The sequence below is a fragment of the Ruditapes philippinarum genome, unplaced genomic scaffold, assembly GCF_026571515.1.
Source record: "Ruditapes philippinarum isolate M1 unplaced genomic scaffold, ASM2657151v2 ctg3371_1_1_1_1, whole genome shotgun sequence".
NCBI classification, from domain to species: Eukaryota; Metazoa; Mollusca; class Bivalvia; order Venerida; family Veneridae; genus Ruditapes; species Ruditapes philippinarum.
In genome coordinates this window covers 35,484-59,856 of record NW_026864062.1, presented here as the reverse complement: position 1 = coordinate 59,856, position 24,373 = coordinate 35,484, and the positions used below count along the sequence as shown (strand labels likewise).

Genomic DNA, 24,373 nt, shown 5'->3' with positions numbered 1-24,373 from the left:
AAATAGCTACGTATGTTGCTCTTTTGCTAGCCTTCGATCTAGCAATACCAGTGTCTATTCTAGGATTTGAAAAAGACGGGGGATTTTTATCGAAAAGTGAGAATGTATTACATTTACTGATTTTTTCCTATTTTTTCTATGTAAAATGTTTACCCTGCCTCTGAAAAAATATGAGGGGGGGGGGGGGTCAAATAACGGAGTGAATGCCCCCTCCCCTCTTAGAATAGACATTGCAATACTATAAAAAAAAGTTTATTGTGATGTTTCAAGGGAATTTAATCCTATTTGTCACATACCAAAAAAAAGCGCTGAGAATTGTTTCCCTGAACGGCTTTCCCAGCGTTATCGATCATTCTTGCTGATGAATGGCTGTCGATGTTATCATTTAAAAGAGGTGAACGGCTGATGACGTTACTAAAATTTTGATCACACTCAAACTTAAATACCCTATAACTTTAACAGAAAAGCATTTTTGAAGATATGGTTTGTATTGGAATATTTAATGACGAAATGTTGACGTTTACGAATCGTATGATAAAAGGATTTATTATCATGAGAAAATATAAGTTTTTGTGACTTAAAAATAAAAATGTCGCATCTCATCGATAGTGTGGTTATTTTCATTCAAAATTCACGTGAAGTAAAGCTTGCACAGGGCCAGAAATTTATCAGTATGCTCCTTTGGATGTTGACAATGAATCCATACCATTGATTTACTCAACACAGTTGGGATATGTTAGAAATAGATCCGTCAATTGTGTTTCGTGCGCCGACATGTATACTGTACAGCTGTCGACGTTGGAACTGCTGTCTGCCCATTTGATTGTACGGTGTGTGGGATCTCACCAGGTACAACAGATTTTACATCTGGTAAACTGTAATTGACAAACTTCTCCTATCGTACCGAGAACATTCAAATTGGAGATCGAGGGTCGATCGCTAATACTTGGGCCTAACCCTATTGCTATTAATTTATTATTTCGAAAACCAGTTGTTTCTGTATATTAACATGTATATATTAGCAATAAATGTCATTTCAATAAAAAAAATCAAAAAGACGCATTGAATTATGCCTTTGCAAATCTAGAGCATAGTTGGGGCTTTGTATTTCATGTTTTAAAGGAAAGGTTTCTTAAAACAAAATGTAAAATGAAAATGAAAAAAGCTAAATAAAAAATTGCCACGGAAAATCATATGTCAATTTCTATATGTAAACCCTTGTGAATAGTGACTTTTATGAAAACATTTTTTCGCTGTATTTTAAAAAATAAGTAGTATAACTTTATACTGGAGATTGACCAATTATTGATAACGAAAAATGTTTGAAACAATATAAAAACTACATTAACTTTAAATAAGACTGCCCTACACTTTTTAAGAATCCAGCATAACCTATATATAGAAATTTCCGTTGATGACGGAGTCATTGAGTATTTTTTCATAGTAAAATAGCAAGTTATTTTGACTTTTACATGTTCACTGACCATTACACTTAAATGGGAATAATGCCACTTTAAATGTTCAGTTCTACAGAAGAATACACGTATTTTAGGGGAAGACACGATTATTGGATGGACTACCTTATTTTCTACAATACAAAGTGTACAGTCATCTGAAGTGCCAAGAAGACAAAAAAAAGATCATAGTCCAACCCTATCATGACCAATGGTCATGAAGTGTCATGTACAGTACATGGGGAAACAACCCTAATTCTACATTGACAATGTATGGAACAGGCAACCAATTGTTGTTTGGCTGTATTATATAATTGTCCTAAGAGTTGCAAAGTTCCTTCTTTGTAGGCTCTTACTAGTCAATGTTTATATACACTGGTCGAGTATATAGCAAACAATTGTTGCGAACTATATACTAGTATAGTATATCCTTGACACTAAGATTTTGTTTGTAATTCATGTAACTTAACAAGGTGTATACATTATATCAATGTAAATTTAATTTTCAGGTAAGCTTGAATGCAAAATAAGTTCTTATAACTTATTTAGAACCTTCTGACTTGAAAAAAGCAATTTTAGTTTCAAATGAGAAACAACTTTATTAACTATGTACGAGTTTAATCCCATATTCTGAAGTTTCAAGACTTAAATACTAATGATACAGTGACTGCATGTAAAGTATCAGCAGTGAATGTCAAATAGGTAGCATCAAGTATCCTTTGTTTATAGGTAATCCAAGACTGTATGGTCCAATTGATATATTGTTCTACCTGTGTATTCTGAGGGAAATAAAATACACTAAATGTACGTAGTCCGTTGATCCCTTTTCAGGCACTACAGTACCAAACCCAGATAACATGAAACAAAATTAAAGAAAACATAGTATTTATCAAAAACTTTTATTCATTGCACAATGATTTATCAAATTTGTCTTAACAAATAAACAATTAACAAGAAGCACCAAAATGCTAGTTATTTCAACATATTGAGCACAATTTACAACAGAACTTAAAGCTCACTCACAACACACTAACAATTCTTTTTATATTTAAAACAAGTGCACCACATGCAGTGTTAGCGCTCACCTGTTCAAAACAAAAATTCGGTTCAAAAAGGGGGAACGACTCCGAAAATGATGCTTTAAGAATTATGCCCCTTGTCTAACAAAGTTCTGCATCATGTCATGCTAAACAAGTACTCCAAGATTCATGCTGATACTTTTTAAAATGTGCTACATTTAAGCTTTTACAGGACAATGTTGACGAGGTTATCATAATAGCTTGACTATTTCTTCAAAAAAAGTCGAGCATGAAATGTCTTTCAGCACTAATATCTGAATATTCTTATTGTAAATTTATGACATTTAATCAGATAGACAATTGGATTGTTGTACATGATATTATTAATACACTTCTTTTTTTTTTTAATTTGATATTTACTTTTTTAGTAGCGAAAAGGTCATATGACAACTTTCCAGCTCACTGGGTGAATGAAAACATCTGGCTATCTTATACATAAATAGACACTTGAGTAAGAGAAGTCCTTGTGATGCAAGCTATCCGGAATTGTTTTCTAGATTCGAGCCTGCAGCAGTGAGGGACTATATATCAACAATCAGTGACCTATACTACACTGTCATGAGTAATAACTGGCAATATTTATATCAAACTTGATAGTTTTACTGTTTTAATGCATAAAGACATACAAAGTGATAAAAAACTTCCCTTCAAAACTATCTGCCAGGGTTCATTAATCAAAGGGAAGCAACTCCTAGTTGAACGAAGAATACTGCTACACAAGTACATATAGGAACAAATAATCCAAATAACTGATAGCAATCTCTGAATGTAACAATCTCTAAATGTCTTATTATAGGTACATGTATAAAGGTAAAAAAGCATTAAGCCAAAAACTAGAAAACAAGAAAAAAGCAAAAAAAAAATCTAACTTGCAAAATCTAATCAGAAACAAGATATGTTTGTAAAACACATATGCCCCCTATCGGCACCCAATAAGTCATGTGATCAGGTTATTATGACTGACTTTTGACCTAGTGACCAAAAATAAGTAAGGGTTAAATATTGGTCATGACTAGTCACTAGGTAATTGTGACAGAAAGGTTGTGTACAGCAATTTTATGACAAAGTTATCACAAATCATACCAAATAACATATGCGTAAATTTTATTAATCAATTAGGCCTCATTAATGACAGCCAAGTTGTTATATTACATAAGACCTTAAAATGTGTATACCAAAAGCATTTTTAGATTAATAAACAAGAACTGTCAGAGGATAGTAATGCTCGACTGATCGAAAAGTTGTCATAAGGGAGTTTCATTGAGTATAATAATGCTGACCTATATGAATACATAAAATTGACCGAAAAGGTACAAAGGCTTGTTATTAAAATGTTTTATCGAATTAATCACTGCTTTATTATTATGAATGCTTAAAATTGTTCAAAAAAAAGCACAAACCCTTCAGAAGGTATGGAGATACCAGCTTACAAGCAAAAACTTTACCTAGAATTTCTAAGCCCAAAAAGGAGCATACTTATACAAAAAAAAAAAATCAAAGTTATTGGACTTGTGCCAATCATGTTAGATAATCACAGAGAACAAGTGTGTGAAGTTTCAATCCATTCCTTTACAAAGTTTTTAAGATACTTGCTTACACGCAAAAACTTTACCTAGAATTTCTAAGTCGAAAAAGGGGCATAATTATGCAAAAAAGCAAATCAGAGTTATTTGACTTGTGTCAATTATGTTAGATAATCACAGAGAACAAATGTGTGAAGATTCAATCCATTCCCTTCAGTAGTTATGGAGATACCAGCTTACAAGCAAAAATTTAACCAAGAATTTCTAAGTTGAAAAAGGGTCATAATTATGCAAAAAAGCAAACCAGAATTATGGGACTTGTGTCAATCATGTTAGATAATCACAGAGAACAAATGTGTGAAGATTCAATCCATTCCCTTCAGTAGTTATGGAGATACCAGCTTGCACGCAAAAACTTTACCTAGAATTTCTAAGTCGAAAAAGGGGCATAATTATGCAAAAAAAAATCAGAGTTATGGGACTTGTGTCAATCATGTTAGATAATCAAAGAGAAACAAGTGTGTGAAGTTTCAATCCATTCCCTTCAGTAGTTATGGACATACCAGCTTACAAGCAAAAAACTTAACCAAGAATTTCTAAGTTGAAAAAGGGCATAATTATGCAAAAAAGCAAATCAGAGTTATGGGACTGGTGCCAATCATGTTAGATAATCACATAGAACAAGTGTGTAAAGTTTTTCAATCCATTCCCTTCAGAAGTTATGGAGATACCAGCTTACACACAAAAACTTAACCACAGGGACTCCGAAGCCGACAAATGGGTGACTGATTATTCTGCGAATAGTCGAGCTAAAAAAAATCAACCAAGGCAACTTGAGTTGTTAAGTTATTGGTCAAAAACCATCTCTACATACAACTGTCTTTGACCCTTAAATCAATCAGGGTTATCTACTGGCCAAGACCAATGCACCTGTGAAGTTTGAAGGTAAAGCCAAAGAGTTGTTGGGATATTGATTAGAAAGCATTTTTACTTATATATAAGGTCAATATGATCTTGATCTCTGACCCTTAACCCCAAAAATTGAGTTTATCTTCTGACCTAAAGCAATGCATATGTACAGCTTCAAGGTCAAGGGTCCATGGGTTGTCCAGTCCTTGACCTTTGACCCAAAAATCAATCTGGCCATCTTCTGGCAAAGACCAATGCACCTACAAAGTTTAAAGGCCAATAGCTTATCAAGTTATTGATCAGAAACCATTTTTTCCTACACAGTCAATTTGACATTGACCTTTAACCCCTTTACCCCAAAATAAATAGGAGTCATCTAATGGTCATGAACAATCACAGTACCATGTTTGAAGTTCCTAGGCCTAAGCTTTCTTTAGTTATTGATCCGAGACCGTTTTTTACCTACAAGGTCAATGTGACTTTAACCTTTGACCCCTTTACCTTAAAATCGATTGGGGTCAATTGCTGGTTACGCACAACCACCGTACCAAGTTAGTTCCTAGGCCTAAGATTTCTTATTTCTTTAAGTTATTGATTGGAAACCGTTTTTACCTACAAGGTCAATGTGACCTTGACCTTTGACCCCTTGACCCAACTAGAAATGTGTCATCATGCCACGGATGCCCCCGCATGCAGCCAAAATTTCAGATGGTGCATTAATTATTTTTTTTCATTTTAAGTTCAAAGCCCTTAAAACTTTTCAATGTTAACACAAACCATTTCCATACAATGTTCAAGGCACTGAAATTATTCAGTCTTAACCTTTTAGAAATAGCATATTGCATATTTGTAGCCAAAATAATGGCTAAAAGAATGAGTGGTGAAACTGAAAGTTCAAAATTTTTCCAACATTCAGGAAAGATAAGTTTGTCTAAAATCATTGAACCATGACCAAATTCAAACTTAAACTGCTTATTCCTAAGATGTATCTATATTATTTTCAAAGTGAAAGAGACATAACTCTGCCAAAAAATCATCAAACCATGACCAAATTCCAACTTGACCTGCCCATTCTTTTGACATATCCATATGTCAAATTAAAGTTGAATATGTGACACACTGTTGGGTAGATAATGAACAGAAACTGTAAATTTCATATTATTTTCAAAGTGAAAGGGGCATTACTCTACCTAAAATCATTGAACCATGACCAAATTTGAACTTGACCTGCACATTCCTTTGACGCATCCATATGTCACATTTGAGTTGAATGTGTTGTACCTTGAGGGAGATAATGAATGGAAACTGAAAATTTCATATTATTTTCAAAGTTAAAGGGGCATAACTCTGCCAAAAATCATCGAACCATGACCAAATTCGAACTTGACCTGTATTTTTTCATGACATATCAATATGTCAAGTTTGAGTTGATTGTGTTGTACCATTGGGGAGATAATGAACGGAAACTGAAAATTTCATATTTTTTTCAAAGTAAAAGGGGCATAACTCTGCCAAAAATCATCGAACCATAACCAAATTCAAACTTGACCTGTATTTTCTCATGACATATCCATATGTCAAGTTTGAATTGAATGTGTCCAACTGTTCTTAAGATAATGAACGGAAACTGAAATTTCATATTATTTTCAAAGTAAAAGGGGCATAACTGTGCCAAAAATCATCGAACCATGACCAAATTCAAACTTGACCTGTATTTTCTCATGACATATTTATATGTCAAATTTGAGTTGAATATGTCCAACCGTTCTTAATATAATGAACGGAAACTGATGATGACGGAATGACAGAATGACGGAAGGACGGAAGGACGGAAGGATGGAAGGACGGAAGGACGGAAGGACGGAATGACGGAACAGGGTAACACTATATGCCCCGGCCATTACATGGCGGGGGCATAAAAAAAAATCATGAAAACTCTATCTGCACCTGCCATTTAATAAAAAATTAATTTCTTCCATTAATTAAAATTAAAAAAAATAAAGACTATTTTATTTTGGTTTAAGCTTGTCTTGTTTCACATCAAATATTGTATTATAATTGTATCTAAAAATAGACATGATGATACAAATTTCCATTACGTCTGACAAGTCCATGACAAAGTTTGAGTGCTATACTTCTATTGAGTTCTTGAACATGACGATACTGTTGAATATTTTTAATGCAGGGCCAAGTTTAATGTTCATTATTTTCACAATATCTGACTGAGTTAACAACAGGAATGCCTCTCCATCTATTTGCTGTAATAGAAAAAAAGACAAAACTTAAAACTTTGACGAACGAATTTTGATTGTTGTTCAGATTTCATTGCCAATCAGGCTGTCAATTTTTATGTCTGAAACAAAGAGATCTTTCACTAATACAGTTTTGCATAAAAATTTTAACTACAAGTTCAAAATAATATTTACTGTTTTACATAAAATCAAATTCACTATCAATTTTGTTATTGAATTTTCACCAAGAAATAATTTTACATGCCTTGTTGAAGTATCAACCTTTTTTTAAAACATGTTTCACATCTCCTGTTTTCTTTTATATCATTTTGCATTGACTAAAGTGACCAAACAAACATCTTTTGCTTTAATTCTATTTTCTACAAAATCTTGTGCTATTTAGTAATAGCAATAAAACTAAGAAGAATAAAGACAATGTTTCATATTATTTTAAACTTTGTATGCACATCTTATCTCATAAATTTATACATAGCCTTACACAGAAAAGAAAATGCAAATAATCTCATTTTTTACCTCCTCTTTGAAAAGTTTTGCCTGCTCTTCACACCCTGGGAGAGTATTTATAAAAGCTGCCACTTGATCTATGGTCCACTTGTTAACATCGTTGCCACGGATACTGGTTACCCCTGGCAACAATTTACAATGTTGTTCCCAACATAATGGCACATCTGGTTTAGGTGTTGAGATCATGGAAGATGAGAACACCGAATTATGGATTCCTTGTCTTAATGTTTCTTCTGAAAATATTAATATTTATAAATTATTTATTATGACATTAACATTACTGGCATTCCCATCAAAATTTATATCTCTCTCTATAAAACAAGGGCATGACTAAGACTTTTGAAAGCCAAAGAAATCCAAATAAAATGGATTATTTTACTCAATTTCAAAATCAGTTTAATTTTGTTTTCTTTTTTGTTTTCTTTGCCACTGATTTGGTACATGATTAAATACCATTCTTTAAACTAAACAGCAGTAGAATGATTGCTATTTCTACCCTAGTTTAAATAATAGACTATTATCACTTATGACAGATACTATTGACTATAAAGTTTAAGATTTTTTTACATTTCCAGTGACATTTAAATAAACATGAACTGACAGTTAGACAGAATCTCGGCTATTCTCAGTTCTTGACAGTATAACACTGTAAAAAGATAACTAAGAATTATGGGACCTGTATCTGTAAGATAATTACAGAGAAAAAATGTGTGAAGTTTCAACCCATTCTCTTCAGTAGTTTTGGAGATAACCAACTTGCACACAAAAACTGTGTGATGGCAATGCCAATGCAGCAGTGAACACAATAGCTTATCGTATTTTCCGAATGAACAGCTAAAAATTAACCATCCTCTTTACTGAAGCAGATTATAAATTATCTTCCTGTTGTTTTTCATAAATAGTTGAAACAATTTAATATTTTAATATTATTCAAGCTTATAAAATTTACCTTTCTCTAATCTCTCTTTTTCTCTTGCCACTTTCTGTTCTTCTAAGGCTACATAATAACTCCTTAAAACAATATTGAAAATATGTTTTGAATGCTATAAACATGTATATAAACAATCATTATCAATGGTTCAGTTGCTGTAGTTTTTTTTTTTTTTTAGAAATTACCATAACTCTGCACCTTATTTTGTTATAATTTTATGACAGTGCCCTCCATGTATTATTTCAAGCACAAATGGGCACTGGAGTAGAACCAACAACCCTTTACAGGCTACTGTGATGATTTCTTCAATTAGTCCGGGCCATAAAGTAAGACAACTTAGACCTCTCTCATATTGTGACACTTTATGTTATAGAAAACATGTGCGTAAAATAAACAAGATCTCCCATATTAGTCAGTGTTCCAATTCCAAATGTAATGTCATTTTGAACGATATTGTTAAAGAATTTAAAGTTTGTTTTAAAAGTTACAAGTGAAAAACAGTTCTAAACCAATTAAGCTCAATAGTAATTCAATTATAATTATCAACTTACTTTGGTTTTCTTCCTCTTCCAAGTTTCTTTGGGATATCACCATGTTGTCCAGAATCTGTGTGTTTTCTAAATAACAATCAAAACAAATAATTTAGTCTAGATTTTAATTCCAATCTGACTTCAATAATGAAATCTCATTTCATTTTAAAATGTGATATTAGGCAAAATATATTTTTGTCTATACAGTAGAACTTCGGTGAGTTGAACTTCGATTAGTTGATTTTCTTGATGTGTCAAAGTAAAATGAAAGTCCCGAGGTTTTCCCCTATATATTCCTTATAAAATCCTACAAATGAGTTAAAATTTTAGTGTCAAATTTTTTCCTGGTTCGTATAGAATAAATCAAGTGCAATTTACCACAAAAAAGTCGCAGTCCTTCAATAATTTTGACACCTTTGATCTCGAGATAATTTTCACACCTTTTCTGCCCGCGTAGATGATTGCCGATCATCTTATCTGACAGGTGTTAACACACAGCCGCGTGTTTTAACAGCCTTTGCATGCATTTCTATGTGTGAAAATATCCTTTAATATGTTTTTAACAATATCACTTTCATATGATTCGAATATGAACCTCTATGAATTAGATCCGTTATGGATATCGAGCAGCACAATCATGTTTATTTTTTCCTGATTTGTTGTACATAAATAAATGAATAAATAAATAAATAAATTTTGTTGAAAAAATAAAAAAGATTCTTGTTTTGTTTTAAACACGCATGAAACTGTATGGTATCTGATCCGTACTATAAGACGGTTTAATTATCACCCTTTTTCTTTGTTATGCCATTTGTAATGTTATTTGTAAACATCCTGTTGTGGAGAAAAAATTTTTGTTGCAAAAATTCGGACGTATATATGAGTCGAAGTCCCGATGTGTCGAACTTTTTACGCAAGTCCCTTGAACTTCGACTTACCGAAGTTCTACTGTATATCATAATTCATTTGTATTTAATGATAGAATAGTTAATATATTTTAACTATTCTAAGAAAAATTTTTCCAGCTAGCTTACGGAACGTCGGTGGTTCTACTCAGGTACACGTTCGTGCCTGAAATAATGCATGGAAGGGCACCTGAGGTTTTCCTCCACCAGTAAAGCTGGAATGTCGCGGTATGACCTGCAAACTTCATATGATTATCTTTTATCAGATATCATTCTTATTAAGTGGATATAGGTACATTGATGATTTACAAACAAATCACTTGAAAATAAGTGTATACAGACTGCACTGAAAATTTATACAAGATAATGATGGTTAAAACACTTCAGATCTAAGCACTTGATAGTAACAAAGCTACATGCACTGATGCCAGTTGGCATTAAAATCTTAAAATCAGACAAGGCTCAATACTGAATACTTCCATCTCAGTAATTTTTTACTAAAATTCATTAAAACTAACAATGACCAGTTTAACATGCAAGGTAAGAAATGTTTATTTAACTTTTAATGAGGTTAATTTATATAAACTGATCATATTATCATACTTAGAATCTGGCGATGTTCTGTGTTCATCATAATGCCTGGATACCGTATCCTCAGGCCTGATAGCTACAGAGTTCAATCTGTCACCGAGAACCGACTCCTTGTTCATGTTGATGTCTGAGTATGGGCAGCCAAATGTACTAAAGAATAAGACATAATAATGTTTATAAGGAAATGACATCAAATGATAAAAATCATTTAGCTTTTTTCTGTGACTGAATTTTGACCTGTTTCATGCACACAACACATCACATGGTGAAAAGCATTTCAGTCAAGTTATAATGGGTGTAAACTTTGTTAAACAAAACAAATCATACAAGTACTGCTTTATTATCTAAAGAATTCATATAACTAGAAGATATTACAATTCCATTGTGCTATATTAATATAAAAACCTATATAAAAACCTTACTACATAATATTTAACAAACACAATGCTTTGATACTGACTGTTGTACTAAAATGGGTAATGAATAACAACATTACAACTCAAAAGATTTCAAGTAGAGTTGTTAAAATGTCATTTTAAAGCAGATTATAATATACCTGTGATGACCGGAATATTTTGGACCTTTAATGTGTCCAATCCCTTTACAGCCTGGGGTAGGGCAAACACCAGGTCCGGTTGTTACCACTAAATCTGAGGGAGCTGGAAAAAATTGAAGTAAAACATAGTATCAATAATATGACTAATAACGATTCCATTTATAAAATGTTCTGAGTCAGGTTAAAAAAAAATAGTTATAAATTTTGAGAACCTGTTTTACTTGCTCAATACTGTTGATCATCATTTAACAAGAGGGCCATGATGGCCCTGAGGTCGCTCACCTGTATATAGCCCCCCCCCCCCCCCCCGGCCCAATTTTTACCCAAGGGCTTTTATTTTGTTTATTTGAACAGACTTGGTAGACACCCATAAGAAGATGTTTCATGCAAAACATCTAAGTTCTAGCTCATTGGGTTTTTTAAAAGAAGATTTTTTAAGTTTTTACTATACACATAGAGTAAAAAACAATGACACCCCTCGGGCAGGGCCAGTTTTGACCCCTGGGCTTTTATTTGAACAAACTTTGTAGATATTTACTTAAAGATGTTTCATGCTTAATATCTAAACTCTAGTTATTTGGGTTTTTTCAAAGAAGATTTTTAAGTTTTTGCTATGTATATAAAAAAATCAATGACCCCGGGGCGGGGCCAGTTTTGACCCCAGGGCTTTTATTTGAACATACTTGGTAGACACCCATTAGAACATGTCTCATGCTAAATATCTTAGCTCTAGCTCTTTGGGTTCTTTAAAAGAAGATTTTATAAGTTTTTACTATATGCATATAAGGAAAATCAATGACCCCTGGGGAGGGGCCAATTTGGACCCCAGGGGTTTTATTTGAACAAACTTGGTAGACATTCACTAGAAGATGTTTCATGCCAAATATATAAGCTTTAGCTCTTACAGTTCTTTAAAAGAAGATTTTTAAGTTTTTACTATATGCATATAGGGAAAAACAATGACCCCCTGGGGCGGGGCCAATTTTGACCCCAGGGCTTTTATTTGAACAAACTTGGTAGACATTTACTAGAAGATGTTTTATGCCAAATATCTAAGCTCTAGCTCTTACGGTTCTTTAAAAGAAGATTTTTTAAGTTTAAACTATATGCATATAGGGAAAATCAATTACCCCCCCAGGGCGGGGCCAATTTTAACCCCAGGGCTTTTATTTGAACAAACTTGGTAGACATTCACTAGAAGATGTTTCATGCCAAATATCTAAGCTCTAGCTCTTTGGGTTCTTTAAAAGAAGATTTTTTAAGTTTTTACTTTATGCATATAGGGAAAATCAATGACCCCCTGGGCGGGGCCAATTTTGACCCCAGGGCTTTTATTTGAACAAACTTGGTAGACATTCACTAGAAGATGTTTCATGCCAAATATCTAAGCTCTAGCTCTTACAGTTCTTTAAAGGAAGATTTTTTAAGTGTTTACTATATGCATATAGGGAAAATCAATGACCCCCCGGGGCGGGGCCAATTTTGACCCAGGGCTTTTATTTGAACAAACTTGGTAGACACTCACTAGAAGATGTTCCATGCCAAAAATCTTAGCTCTAGCTCTTACAGTTCTTTAAAAGAAGATCTTTTAAGTTTTTTACTATATGCATATAGGAAAATCAATGACCCCCGGGGCGGGGCCAATTTTGACCCCAGGGCTTTTATTTGAACAAACTTGGTAGACACTCATTAGAAGATGTTTCATGCCAAATATCTAAGCTCTAGCTCTTAGGGTTGTTTAAAAGAAGATATTTAAAGATTTTTCTTTCGGTTGCCATGGCAACCAGAGTTCTCTGCATGGAATTAAATTCTTTGAACAATTTTTAAAGGTGACCACCAAAGGAACATTCCTGTGAAGTTTGGATGAAATTGGCTCAGTGGTTTATGAGGAGATGTCATTTAAAGCAAAAGTTTACGGACGGACGACGGACGACGGACGGACGGACGGACGCCGGACGAAAAGCGATCACAAAAGCTCACCCTGTCACTTTGTGACAGGTGAGCTAAAAATGTGTGTGCGTTCAAATAAATAAGTTTATAGAAAACGTGGATACTAATGAGCAATTAATTTTGATATAACGTTTTTAAACACAACCATCACATAAAAATAACCCAACTAATAATGACAGGGAAAATTCATCTGTTCCACAGATGCTAGATTCTTTTAAAAGAACTAAATTTATTTTGCTATCTCAAATCTATTACATAGACAGTATACTTACTAATAGGTGGTACAAGAGGATGACCGGTCTTGGCGCACCAACCCGGAGGATGAAGGTCGGGGGAATCGTCTTCTAACCAGTAATCGTAGATGTCGGACCAGCCGTCAAAGTGGATTTTAACCATGTAATTTTCTACTTCCTCTATTGTCCACCCTGACCAGAGGGGTTTGTTTTTCTACTACTTTAACCTCTTTTGGCTCAAAAAACAATAGGTTGTTTGAAATTGTAGGAATAGATTCAAAAGATCCCAAATTTAAACCTTTTTTTTTGCTGGCACTGAAAAAATGAAATCCCTTTCCCCAGTATAGAGCCCGGCCAGTGTGCAATCCAAAGAGTCTGCTAGGCTCTATACCCTTGGTAGCTCAAATTGTGTATTTTGATACCGAAATCCTCAAAAGATGGGCAGATCCAATAAAGTCTGCATGTTAAGAACATTTTAAACTTTCTGATGCTAATATAGTTTATTTGTTATGTTGGATTTGATGTCATCCTGACATTGTAAAGGTCAGAATATGACTTTCCAGCTTTACTGGTGGAGGAAGACCTCGGGTGACCCTTTGTGCATTACTTTCTGGCACCAATGTAGTACCATCAATCTGAAAAGACCTTGGTGTATAATCCACTAGTGTATGTGAGACTCATTCTGTATCTGTAGAGTAGTATAAAATAAACGCTACGATTACATTTCAGTTTGTATTCCAGGAGATAGGAATGCTGTAATAAGCAATCTACATGTATATGAATTTCCAAGTCTATTTTAAACAAAGCCTTCTTGCTAGTAATTATCAAACAGAAAAGCTTCGATTAGATCTTTAACATTATAATAATCATGTGATTCACTTACAGGTTTAAAGGCCCTTGCAGGCACTTGCTGTGATTTTGTTTTATTAAGGAACTTTTCCCACGAGAACAAAGTTACATCTTTCCAATCTGAAATAACAAAATAATCGATAAAATTGAAATCTAGTTACAAGTACATCAGTTGCATTCTTACAATTATAGCTGCTTTTTATTTGGTTTAAATAAGAGATAATTATTTTATAATATACTTTTATTAATTCATAATCCTCTCCTAATGAATTTTTCAAACCTAATGAAGTTTTACACCAGTTGAACCAGTATTACATATTACATGCTGTTAAAATTAAGTCTGCTTTCTGGACCAAAGTAATATGTTACAGTTTTAGGACATGATACTGGCAATTTCATCACATACCTCATTTTAATCATTGTTAAAGGACAAATTGTATTCATCAAAACTTCATGGTCATTACACAGATTCTTATGAACTCTATGATTTGCATTGAATAACAAGAGGCTAGGAAACTGTGACCTTAGACTAGAGGTGGCAACAGCACTATATCATTCACTTTACTTTGAATTTAGTAATTACTAACGTAGTTCATTTTCTTCACATTAAATTTAGAGGTTACTAACCTAGAGGTGGTGACAGTACTAGTTCAGTCTCCTCACAGTATCCGATTGGATGTATAAATGGTGATGTCATATCACACCAGTAGTCGTAGTTATCTTCCCAGCTGTCAAAATGTATCAGAACTTTGTCACCGAGAGTATCTGCTACACTCGCCACGCATATCAATGAGGAATTCTTCTTGTCTACAGCTTCCAGCTTGCTACCAACACGGAACAAGTTTGGGGTTACAGACTGAAACCATACAGAATGCATTTACTGATAATTACTGCCAATTTGTCACAGAATTTAGCATGTTAGGCCTATATCATCTTTTTTTCACTTTTCTAAAATCTTAATAAATGCCTATTTTGAAATATAAATCAAAAGAGAACAGTTTGGCATTACAGAAAAAAATAAAATAAATAGCAATTTTTTAACTTTAAGTTTCATCAGCAATTTCTGATTTTTCTTCTTTGAGATTTAAATCTTTGTTTCAAGTCCATTGAAGTATGAGCAAATACATTAGGGCTAAGAACTCTGCCACTCAAACCAAGAATGGGGTGTTTAAGCCATATATGGGTCTCAACTTGGTTTTTCATATGGAACTAGTAACTGTTAGCTCGAGGAAGCAGTCTCAATAATATAGATTAACTAAATATAATTTAAATAACTTGCTTCATAAATTAATTCTAATATGACAGATAAGACAGAAATGTTACCTGAACTGGCTGATTTGAGAAAAGAGATTTTGGTGCTGGTACACCCTTGGTTAACTTCAAGTAAGATGTCCATGAGAACTCATCCACACTGAATCCTGGGAAAGTAAAGTTCATATTTTAAATATAAATAATAAAATAAATAAACATACATCACCATAATTTTTTGACTGACGACTAAAATTAAATTCAGAAATGTCAAGTCTATCAGTGTAAAACAATCAAAATAACTATTTTCTGTTTTTTCATTATTTCTATTGTTCAGAAAGAGCTTTAAGTTTAAATATCATAGTTAAGCCTTATGGTCAAATTTTTCAGGCAGTTCATACTTTATACAAGACAAAAATACCCCTTTTCACATTATTTCATGCCAACTCAGGCAGTTCAGTGCAAACACCAAGTCAACAACTAAAATCATTTTGTCAAGCAATATAATATCAAATTCATAGCATTCAAAACTGTATAATAGATCCCCAAAAAATGAGTTATTCACATAGTTATTAACTTTTATATTATAATACATGCACATGAAGAACACAAGACACCTCTGAAGATAGGTTTCATGTTCCTTACCTTTAGGTGGCTGGAGAGTTTTCCCAAGTTTTTCACAAAATCCGACAGGAAATATAAAAGGAGAGTCAATATCTAACCAGAAATCAAAGCATTCAGAATAACCATCAAAATGTAGCCTCACTCTGTACCCACTGACCTCCGCTACACTGAGAACACAGAACTTTGATTGGTGCATTGGGTCGACACCTTCCAATTTCATTCCAATACGGAAATTATTTTTCACCGAGGGGAATGGCTGAAAAGATACAAGAAAACTTTTTAGTGTGCCTTAAAGTAAGAATGACCTCATACATTTATTTAAACTATTATATTTTACTTTAGCCATTTCAAAATAGCAACTGTTTCTTCAAGAATTTAAAAACAGTATTCTCTCCCCTGACTATGCTCCCAAATAACCCCAATAGAATATTCTTAACTTACATTTTTAAAAAGTCTTGCTGGGGCTTCTACAGCTTTTTCCTGTTCAAGATATCTTGTCCAAACAAACGCTTTGGATTTCTTGCCTACAATAAAATGAGAAAATCAAAATTATTCTTTTAAACATTCAGTTACATTTAAAAAGCATAGTGTCTGAACTCTTAACTAAACAGTAAATCTTAAATATTTTGTAACTAAATATTGAAAAAAAAATCTTATGTAGATCTAAACATAGTGATTTCTGTAGATAAAGCAAAGGTGACCACAGTTTCATTTTATTTAGGTGGTCAAGAAGACGAGTTATACAAAGTAGTAAAACAACATAATTTAGGAACATGTGTTAGGTAACGGCCCATCAGGATTTGTATGAAATAATGCACAATATATGTGTTATTACACAGTATTTTGTAGCAATTACACAGTATGTTGCAGCATGGCCAAGTGGGTAATGCATAGGATTAGTAATCAAAGGATCACTATCCACCTGGGTTGAACGTCTGTCACGGGCAAGCTGTTGTTTCAGTGAGCAAGAAACTTTTAACTCATTGCTCAATACTGGTTGGTTCTAGGAACAGATTCAAGAGGGTAATAATGTCTGTATTGGAAAACAACACTGAATGCCACTCATTATTTCTTTAAAATTGACATTTCTATTCTTTAGGATATTCAATTTTATAAAATTCAGAAATTTGCTTTCAGTACCTATTCATATTTATTTTTAACGTAGGGCTTCCAAAAGTGGAAGTTTGGGAGTCATTTACTCCTTGATTTTGGCTTGTGGCTTCCAAAATATAATACTTTCCCCTCATTACCTATAAAATGTGACTTCCAATGTCAATTTGCAGTCTTTTAACCTACAATTGTTGAAACCTAATGGAAGCCCTGTTAACATTTCAAGGGCAATTCACTTTTTTATTCTTAACATCATTGACAATGTTAATGCCTTTTGATGTCACTTGTAAAATGACATTGGTGGTCGTTGTCTCATGCCGACCTTCGACTATCTATAAGCTTATAGTTTCCTAAACAATCAAACTAAAATAAATTCTGTAATAAACTAAATTTTAAATAAACAATTTTGTTCACTAACCTGGAGTAGGAGGATCAGCTTTGACATCTCTATCTTTGGGTACGCCATCTTTTAACAGCAACTTTTTCTTCCCTTTTTTCATGTTAAGTATCATCTTTGACATAGTTCCTTGCTTTTTCACTTCCCTCATATGTCTGAAAATCATCACACATAAAAGTTTCAACCTTTCCTTTGTTTCAGGAATAAGATCTTCAAAATAAAGATTTTTAATTTTTATGCACTGCTACAATTATTTCTTGTTTAACTTTAAAATATTGTTGATGAACATTTTAAATCAAAACACACAAATTTACCAATGATAGAAATTCCTCCAAGCATAATTTATTCAAAATCCACACATAAGCACATATTTCATACACTTTTAACTGTTTTTTTTCCTGCAAAAATGACTTTAGAATTAATGTCAGAAGTTTGCTTTCTGTAAGATTAACTTAAATTTTTTTAACTGAAACATTTCTTGAAACAAAGATAAAATACACAATATCAGTTATTCTATCAGGCATTCTAGAATATCTATATTCCAATTGGAATATTAGACAACATTTTTAATACAGTACAATCATAGTAAACTAGCTAACGAAAAATGAAAATGAAATTTATGCAGAGAATATGTTAAATATAGGAAACATTTGAAATATAAAATAATTTATAAAATCAATATCACGGGAACAATTAATGTCAGAAATAGAACAGATGTTAGTGTGTCAGCTTGTTTTACAGATTTAAGACAAAACAATTGACAGATTTTTCAAAAATAAATTCCAGGTTTTATTCAGCAAGCTGGCCTGCTTTAATTCTGATTGCAGAAAGTTAAATCATTTCCAACTAGAAATGTGTCAACATGCCACGGATGCCCCCGCATGCAGCCAAAATTTCAGATGTTATAATATTTAGTTCCAAATTTGTTTGCACAAATTATTGTTTTCATTTTAAGTTCAAAGCCCTTTAAACTTTTCAGTGTTAACACAAACCATTTTCATACAATATTCAAGGCACTGAAATTATTCAGTCTTAACCTTTTGAAAATAGCATATTTCATATTTGTAGCCAAAATAATGGCTATACATACATTTCCACAAACGTATGAGTGCTGAAACAAAAAGTTCAAAAAATTTCCAATATTCAAGAAAGATAAGGTTGTCCAAAATCATTAAACCATGACCAAATTCAAACTTAAACTGCTTATTCCTAAGACGTATCTATATTATTTTCAAAGTGAAAGGGACATAACTCTGCCAAAAAATCATCGAACCATGACCAAATTCCAATCTTTACCTGCCCATTCCTTTGACATATCCATATGTCAAATTTGAGTTGAATATGTAACACTGTTGGGTAGATAATGAACAGAAACTGTAAATTTCATATTATTTTCAAAGTGAAAGGGGCATTACTCTGCCAAAAATCATTGAACCATAACCAAATTCAAACTTGGCCTGTGCATTCCAGAAACATATCCATATGTCAAATTTGAGTTGAATGTGTTGTACTGTTGGGGAGATAATGAACGGAAACTGAAAATTTCACATTATTTACAAAGAAAAAGGGGCATAACTCTGCCAAAAATCATCGTACCATGACCAAATTCGAACTTTACCTGTATTTTCTCATGACATATCCATATGTCAAATTTGAGTTGAATGTGTTGTACTGTTGGGGAGATAATGAACGGAAACTGAAAATTTCACATTATTTACAAAGAAAAAGGGGCATAACTCTGCCAAAAATCATCGTACCATGACCAAATTCGAACTTTACCTGTATTTTCTCATGACATATCCATATGTCAAATTTGAGTTGAATGTGTTGTACCGTTTGGGAGATAATGAACGTAAACTGAAAATTTCACATTATTTTCAAAGTAAAAGGGGCATAACTCTACCAAAAATCATCGAACCATGACCAAATTCGAACTTGACCTGTATTTTCTCATGACATATCCATATGTCAAATTTGAGTTGAATGTGTTGTACCGTTGGGGAGATAATGACAGAAACTGAAAATTTCATATTATTTTCAAAGTAAAAGGGGCATAACTCTGCCAAAAATCATCGAACCATGACCAAATTCGAACTTGACCTGTATTTTCTCATGACATATACATATGTCAAATTTGAGTTGAATGTGTTGTACCGTTGGGGAGATAATGAAAGGAAACTGAAAATTTCATATTATTTTCAAAGTAAAAGGGGCATAACTCTGCCATAAATCATCGAACCATGACCAAATTCGAACTTGACCTGTATTTTCTCATGACATATCCATATGTCAAATTTGAGTTGAATGTGTTGTACCGTTTCGGAGATAATGAACGGAAACTGAAAATTTCATATTATTTTCAAAGTAAAAGGGGCATAACTCTGCCAAAAATCATCGAACCATGACCAAATTCGAACTTGACCTGTATTTTCTCATGACATATCCATATGTCAAATTTGCGTTGAATGTGTTGTACCGTTGGGGAGATAATGAACGGAAACTGATGATGACGGAATGACAGAATGACGGAAGGACGGAACAGGGTAACACTATATGCCCTGGCCATTACATGGCGGGGGCATAATAAAGGCCAAAAATATAAACCAAAATGAAAATATTAAAACAAGAGGGCAGAGTGTGAGAATGACTTTTAAATTTATCTACAGTTATAGTGTCTTATAAAGTATTTTGGAGCAATCATTTTTGAAGAATCTTGAATAAGAGAGCTTACAGAATGAATGACATCAAAGAAAAAGTACAGTTACATAATTATAATTGTTCTGGTAGCTACTTAAGTACCAAAATGCATGAACAGACAGAGAGACAGAAAGAAAGACAGACTACCAACAAAATAAGTCAGTTTGTACGACAATTTGTCATATATTGTTTAGTATAAATGCTCAGTACAAATTAACACAGGTTGTCTCACATATGGATGTCCAATAAACAAAACTTCACGACTTTATTGACCTTATGAAAATAATAAAAAGAAAATATCCCCGGAGTTTTCAAAACATTTCTTACTTACTTGCTTTCGAAAGCTCGAATACATGTCTGACTGCAAAAGCGGCCATCTTTATAAAAGTCTGTTGTGAAACCGTATTCGGCACAATTTTCACACTGACTTATCTCATCCTTGTTGCTTACTTCTTTAGAGGTTCCTAAAACATATGTTAATGACATTTTAAACTAAATCACAGTTATTTTAGCATCATATGTACACATATGTACACCTTTGATAAGTCCAGCAGATTCCATGCCAAGTCATTGATAGTTTATTTGATTATTTTCTACTCCAACCGTTAACACATATATACGTGTATAATAAAACTGTTACATTCATGTAATATTATCAATAAAACAAAAAACCAATTGTGAAACATATACTAAATAATGATATTGATTTTGAATAAAACAATGCATTTAGATGTTACAAGCAATTTTGTTGAATTAATATCCCCGCCATATGATACATAGAGGATATTGAATGAGTGTAAGTATAACTCTGAAAAAATTTGTGTAAATTTGTGTAAAAATTGGTTTTGGTTACATTTGGTATAATCAAACAGTCAATAATGAAGAATTTTTTGTAAATTCCTTTGTACAAAAATTAAGGGACCAATATTTACAAGAATGGCAAACAATTATAAATGATAGTTCTAATTTGTATGCATATAGACAGTTTAAACGCAATATTGAAAATGAATATTACTTAACAGTAGTGACAATTTGAAAATTCAAATGCTTGCTAAACTTCGGTTTTCCTCCCAAGATTTAGAAATTGAAAAAGGTAGATACCGGATATTTTAAGAGAACAAAGGATATGTAAATTTTGTCACGATGAATATCATCTTGTTTTAGTTTGTATAAAGTTGTCTTTGAAAAGAGAAAGTTATATTGACAAAGATTCTTTAATAATCTTAATAATCATAAATTTAATGTTCTAATGTGCTCTCGCTCTGAAAATGTTACAACAATGTATGCTATGTATGCATATTATGCATTCAAAGAGAGAAATGATATACCAAGTATTACAGATACTGACAGTTAGAAATTACTATTGATGAATATTGAGGATATGCTTATTATATTGTTGATATCATATTCACGGAATTATTTTGTATGTTGTTACACAGATACTTAAGTTTGAAATTGCTACTATAAACTAGAAATGTGTCATCATGCCACGGATGCCCCCGCATGCAGCCAAAATTTCAGATGTTATAATATTTAGTTCCAAATTTGTTTGCACAAATTATTTTTTTCATTTTAAGTTCAAAGCCCTTAAAACTTTTCAATGTTAACACAAACCATTTCATACAATGTTCAAGGCACTGAAATTATTCAGTCTTAACCTTTTGAAAAAAGCGTATTTCATATTTGTAGCCAAAATAATGGCTACATACATTTCCACAAAAGTATGAGTGCTGAAACTGAAAGTTCAAACTTTTTCCAACATTCAAGAAAGATAAGTTTGTCCAAAATCATTGAACCACGACCAAATTCAAACTTAAACTGCTTATTCCTAAGATGTATCTATATTATTTTCAAAGTGAAAGGGACATAACTCTGCCAAAAATCATCGAACCATGACCAAATTCCAACTTGACCTGTGCCTTCCTTTGACATATCCATATGTCAAATTTGAGCTTAATATGTAACACTGTTGGGTAGATAATGAACAGAAACTGTAAATTTCATATTATTTTCAAAGTGAAAGGGGCATTAATCTGCCAAAAATCATTGAACCATAACCAAATTCAAACTTGGCCTGGGCATTCCAAAAACATATCCATATGTCAAATTTGAGTTGAATGTGTTGTACCGTTGGGGAGATAATAAACAGAAACTGAAAATTTCATATTATTTTCAAAGTGAAAGGGGCATAACTCTGCCAAAAATCATCAAACCATGACCAAATTCGAACTTGACCTGTATTTTCTCATGATATATCCATATGTCAAATTTGAGTTGAATGTGTTGTACCGTTGGGGAGATAATGAACGGAAACTGAAAATTTCATATTATTTTCAAAGTAAAAGGGGCATAACTCTGCCAAAAATCATCGAACCATGACCAAATTCGAACTTGACCTGTATTTTATCATGACATATCCATATGTCAAGTTTGAGTTGAATGTGTTGTACCGTTGGGGAGATAATGAACGGAAACTGAAAATTTCATATTATTTTAAAGTAAAAGGGGCATAACTCTGCCAAAAATCATCGAACCATGACCAAATTCGAACTTGACCTGTATTTTCTCATGACATATCCATATGTCAAATTTGAGTTGAATACGTGCAACAGTTTCTAAGATAATGAACGGAAACTGATGATGACGGAATGACAGAATGACGGAATGACAGAAGGACGGAAGGACGGAACAGGGTAACACTATATGGCAGGGGCATAAAAATTTGAGAATACGCTTATAACATCATTTTGTTACTTTTAGGGAATCATTAATTTGTTGTTTTCAATTTTGAAACTACAGTGTTGGATACGTTTCTACAATGATGTGATAAATGAATTTATTTTTCATTTCAGGTAATTTTGTACAAAGCTTAAGTCTGATCAAAGCACTATTGCCTCAATGGAGACCTTAAATCTCAAGGTAAACTAAAGGTCAAGGTCAAATTCAGTTAATTCTTCTTAAAGGATTCTTGTGCCAAAGTATCAAATCAGGAGGAGTTGTGATTTAAAGCTTATTTATAAATATAGCTCTTGTTCTGATCTTGTTTAACAGACCAAAACCACTGACACTTACAGAAGGACCATATTGATCATTGCTGGACAGTTTCATCAAAATCTTCCAAGTGGTTGAGGAAGGGATGTCATTTATAGGCTTTTTCTATTTTGAGATATGACATCCTTAAAGAGGACCACCTTAAGATCATTCCTGTTTAGTTTCATCAAAAGCCAGTACATGGAAATATTTTTATCACTTTTGACCAAGAGACTGAGGAGAAGATGTCATTTAAATTTCATCTTCAGTTTTACAATGTAGCTCTGGCAGCCACTTCTTGTTCAACAAACTAGAGCCATTTGAGCAATTTTTAAAGGATTGATCATTCAGCTGCACAGATTCATCGATAACTACCAAGTAGTTGAGATGTTGTTTAAAAGTTTTTCAACTTTGGTGCCCATATTGTTCAGCAGACCAGAACCATTTGTGCAAATTTGATACTGAATCACACAAGTCTGGTATAGTTTCATCAGGATTGTGGTTCAGGGTAATATGTTGTTTACCTTAAATAAAAATTTTAACAACAGACATCCATTATTCGGGTCTTACAATAGCTCACCTTAAGCATAGATTACACAATTTCAATAAAATTTCAAAAATATAAAAATATGATCAATCATCATATAATCAGAATTACTTAGCATTTTACCCTGCTTACTTCCCGGCTCTAGCTTTTCTGTCTTCTTTTCTTGTTTGGGTTCTTTCTCTGTGTCATTTGTAGTCTCTATATGATCTAACTCATCACTTGTATTCAAGGTCTCATTACATTCAAGGTCATCATTCAAAACTTCAAGAATACCGAGATCATTCAAATGGAACTGGAAAAATATCAGAAAACTCAGATTTACATTTCAATATGTATACATATTTACATAATTATCACATACGTTATTAACTTTTCTGAGCATTTCTATACATACAAATGTATTTTCCTATAATAATTTAGAAACTGGTTAAATATGAAAAGAAAAAAAATTCAC

General features: G+C 32.8%; 1 protein-coding gene across 1 annotated transcript in view; it reads right to left on the bottom strand.

Moving 5' to 3' along the window:
* Window positions 1-6,166: 6,166 nt before the first annotated feature.
* LOC132724306 (lethal(3)malignant brain tumor-like protein 3) overlaps window positions 6,167-24,373 on the bottom strand; it is a 24,967-nt gene continuing 6,760 nt past the window's right edge. The window contains 17 exon segments of the mRNA XM_060709146.1: window positions 6,167-7,223; window positions 7,731-7,954; window positions 8,671-8,732; window positions 9,204-9,269; window positions 10,691-10,828; window positions 11,235-11,337; window positions 13,457-13,605; window positions 13,607-13,637; window positions 13,974-14,005; window positions 14,293-14,386; window positions 14,894-15,122; window positions 15,590-15,684; window positions 16,160-16,394; window positions 16,580-16,662; window positions 17,667-17,800; window positions 20,674-20,806; window positions 24,031-24,211. Of these exon segments, the coding sequence (XP_060565129.1) occupies window positions 7,095-7,223; window positions 7,731-7,954; window positions 8,671-8,732; window positions 9,204-9,269; window positions 10,691-10,828; window positions 11,235-11,337; window positions 13,457-13,605; window positions 13,607-13,637; window positions 13,974-14,005; window positions 14,293-14,386; window positions 14,894-15,122; window positions 15,590-15,684; window positions 16,160-16,394; window positions 16,580-16,662; window positions 17,667-17,800; window positions 20,674-20,806; window positions 24,031-24,211 (2,118 nt within the window). The 3' untranslated portion in view covers window positions 6,167-7,094.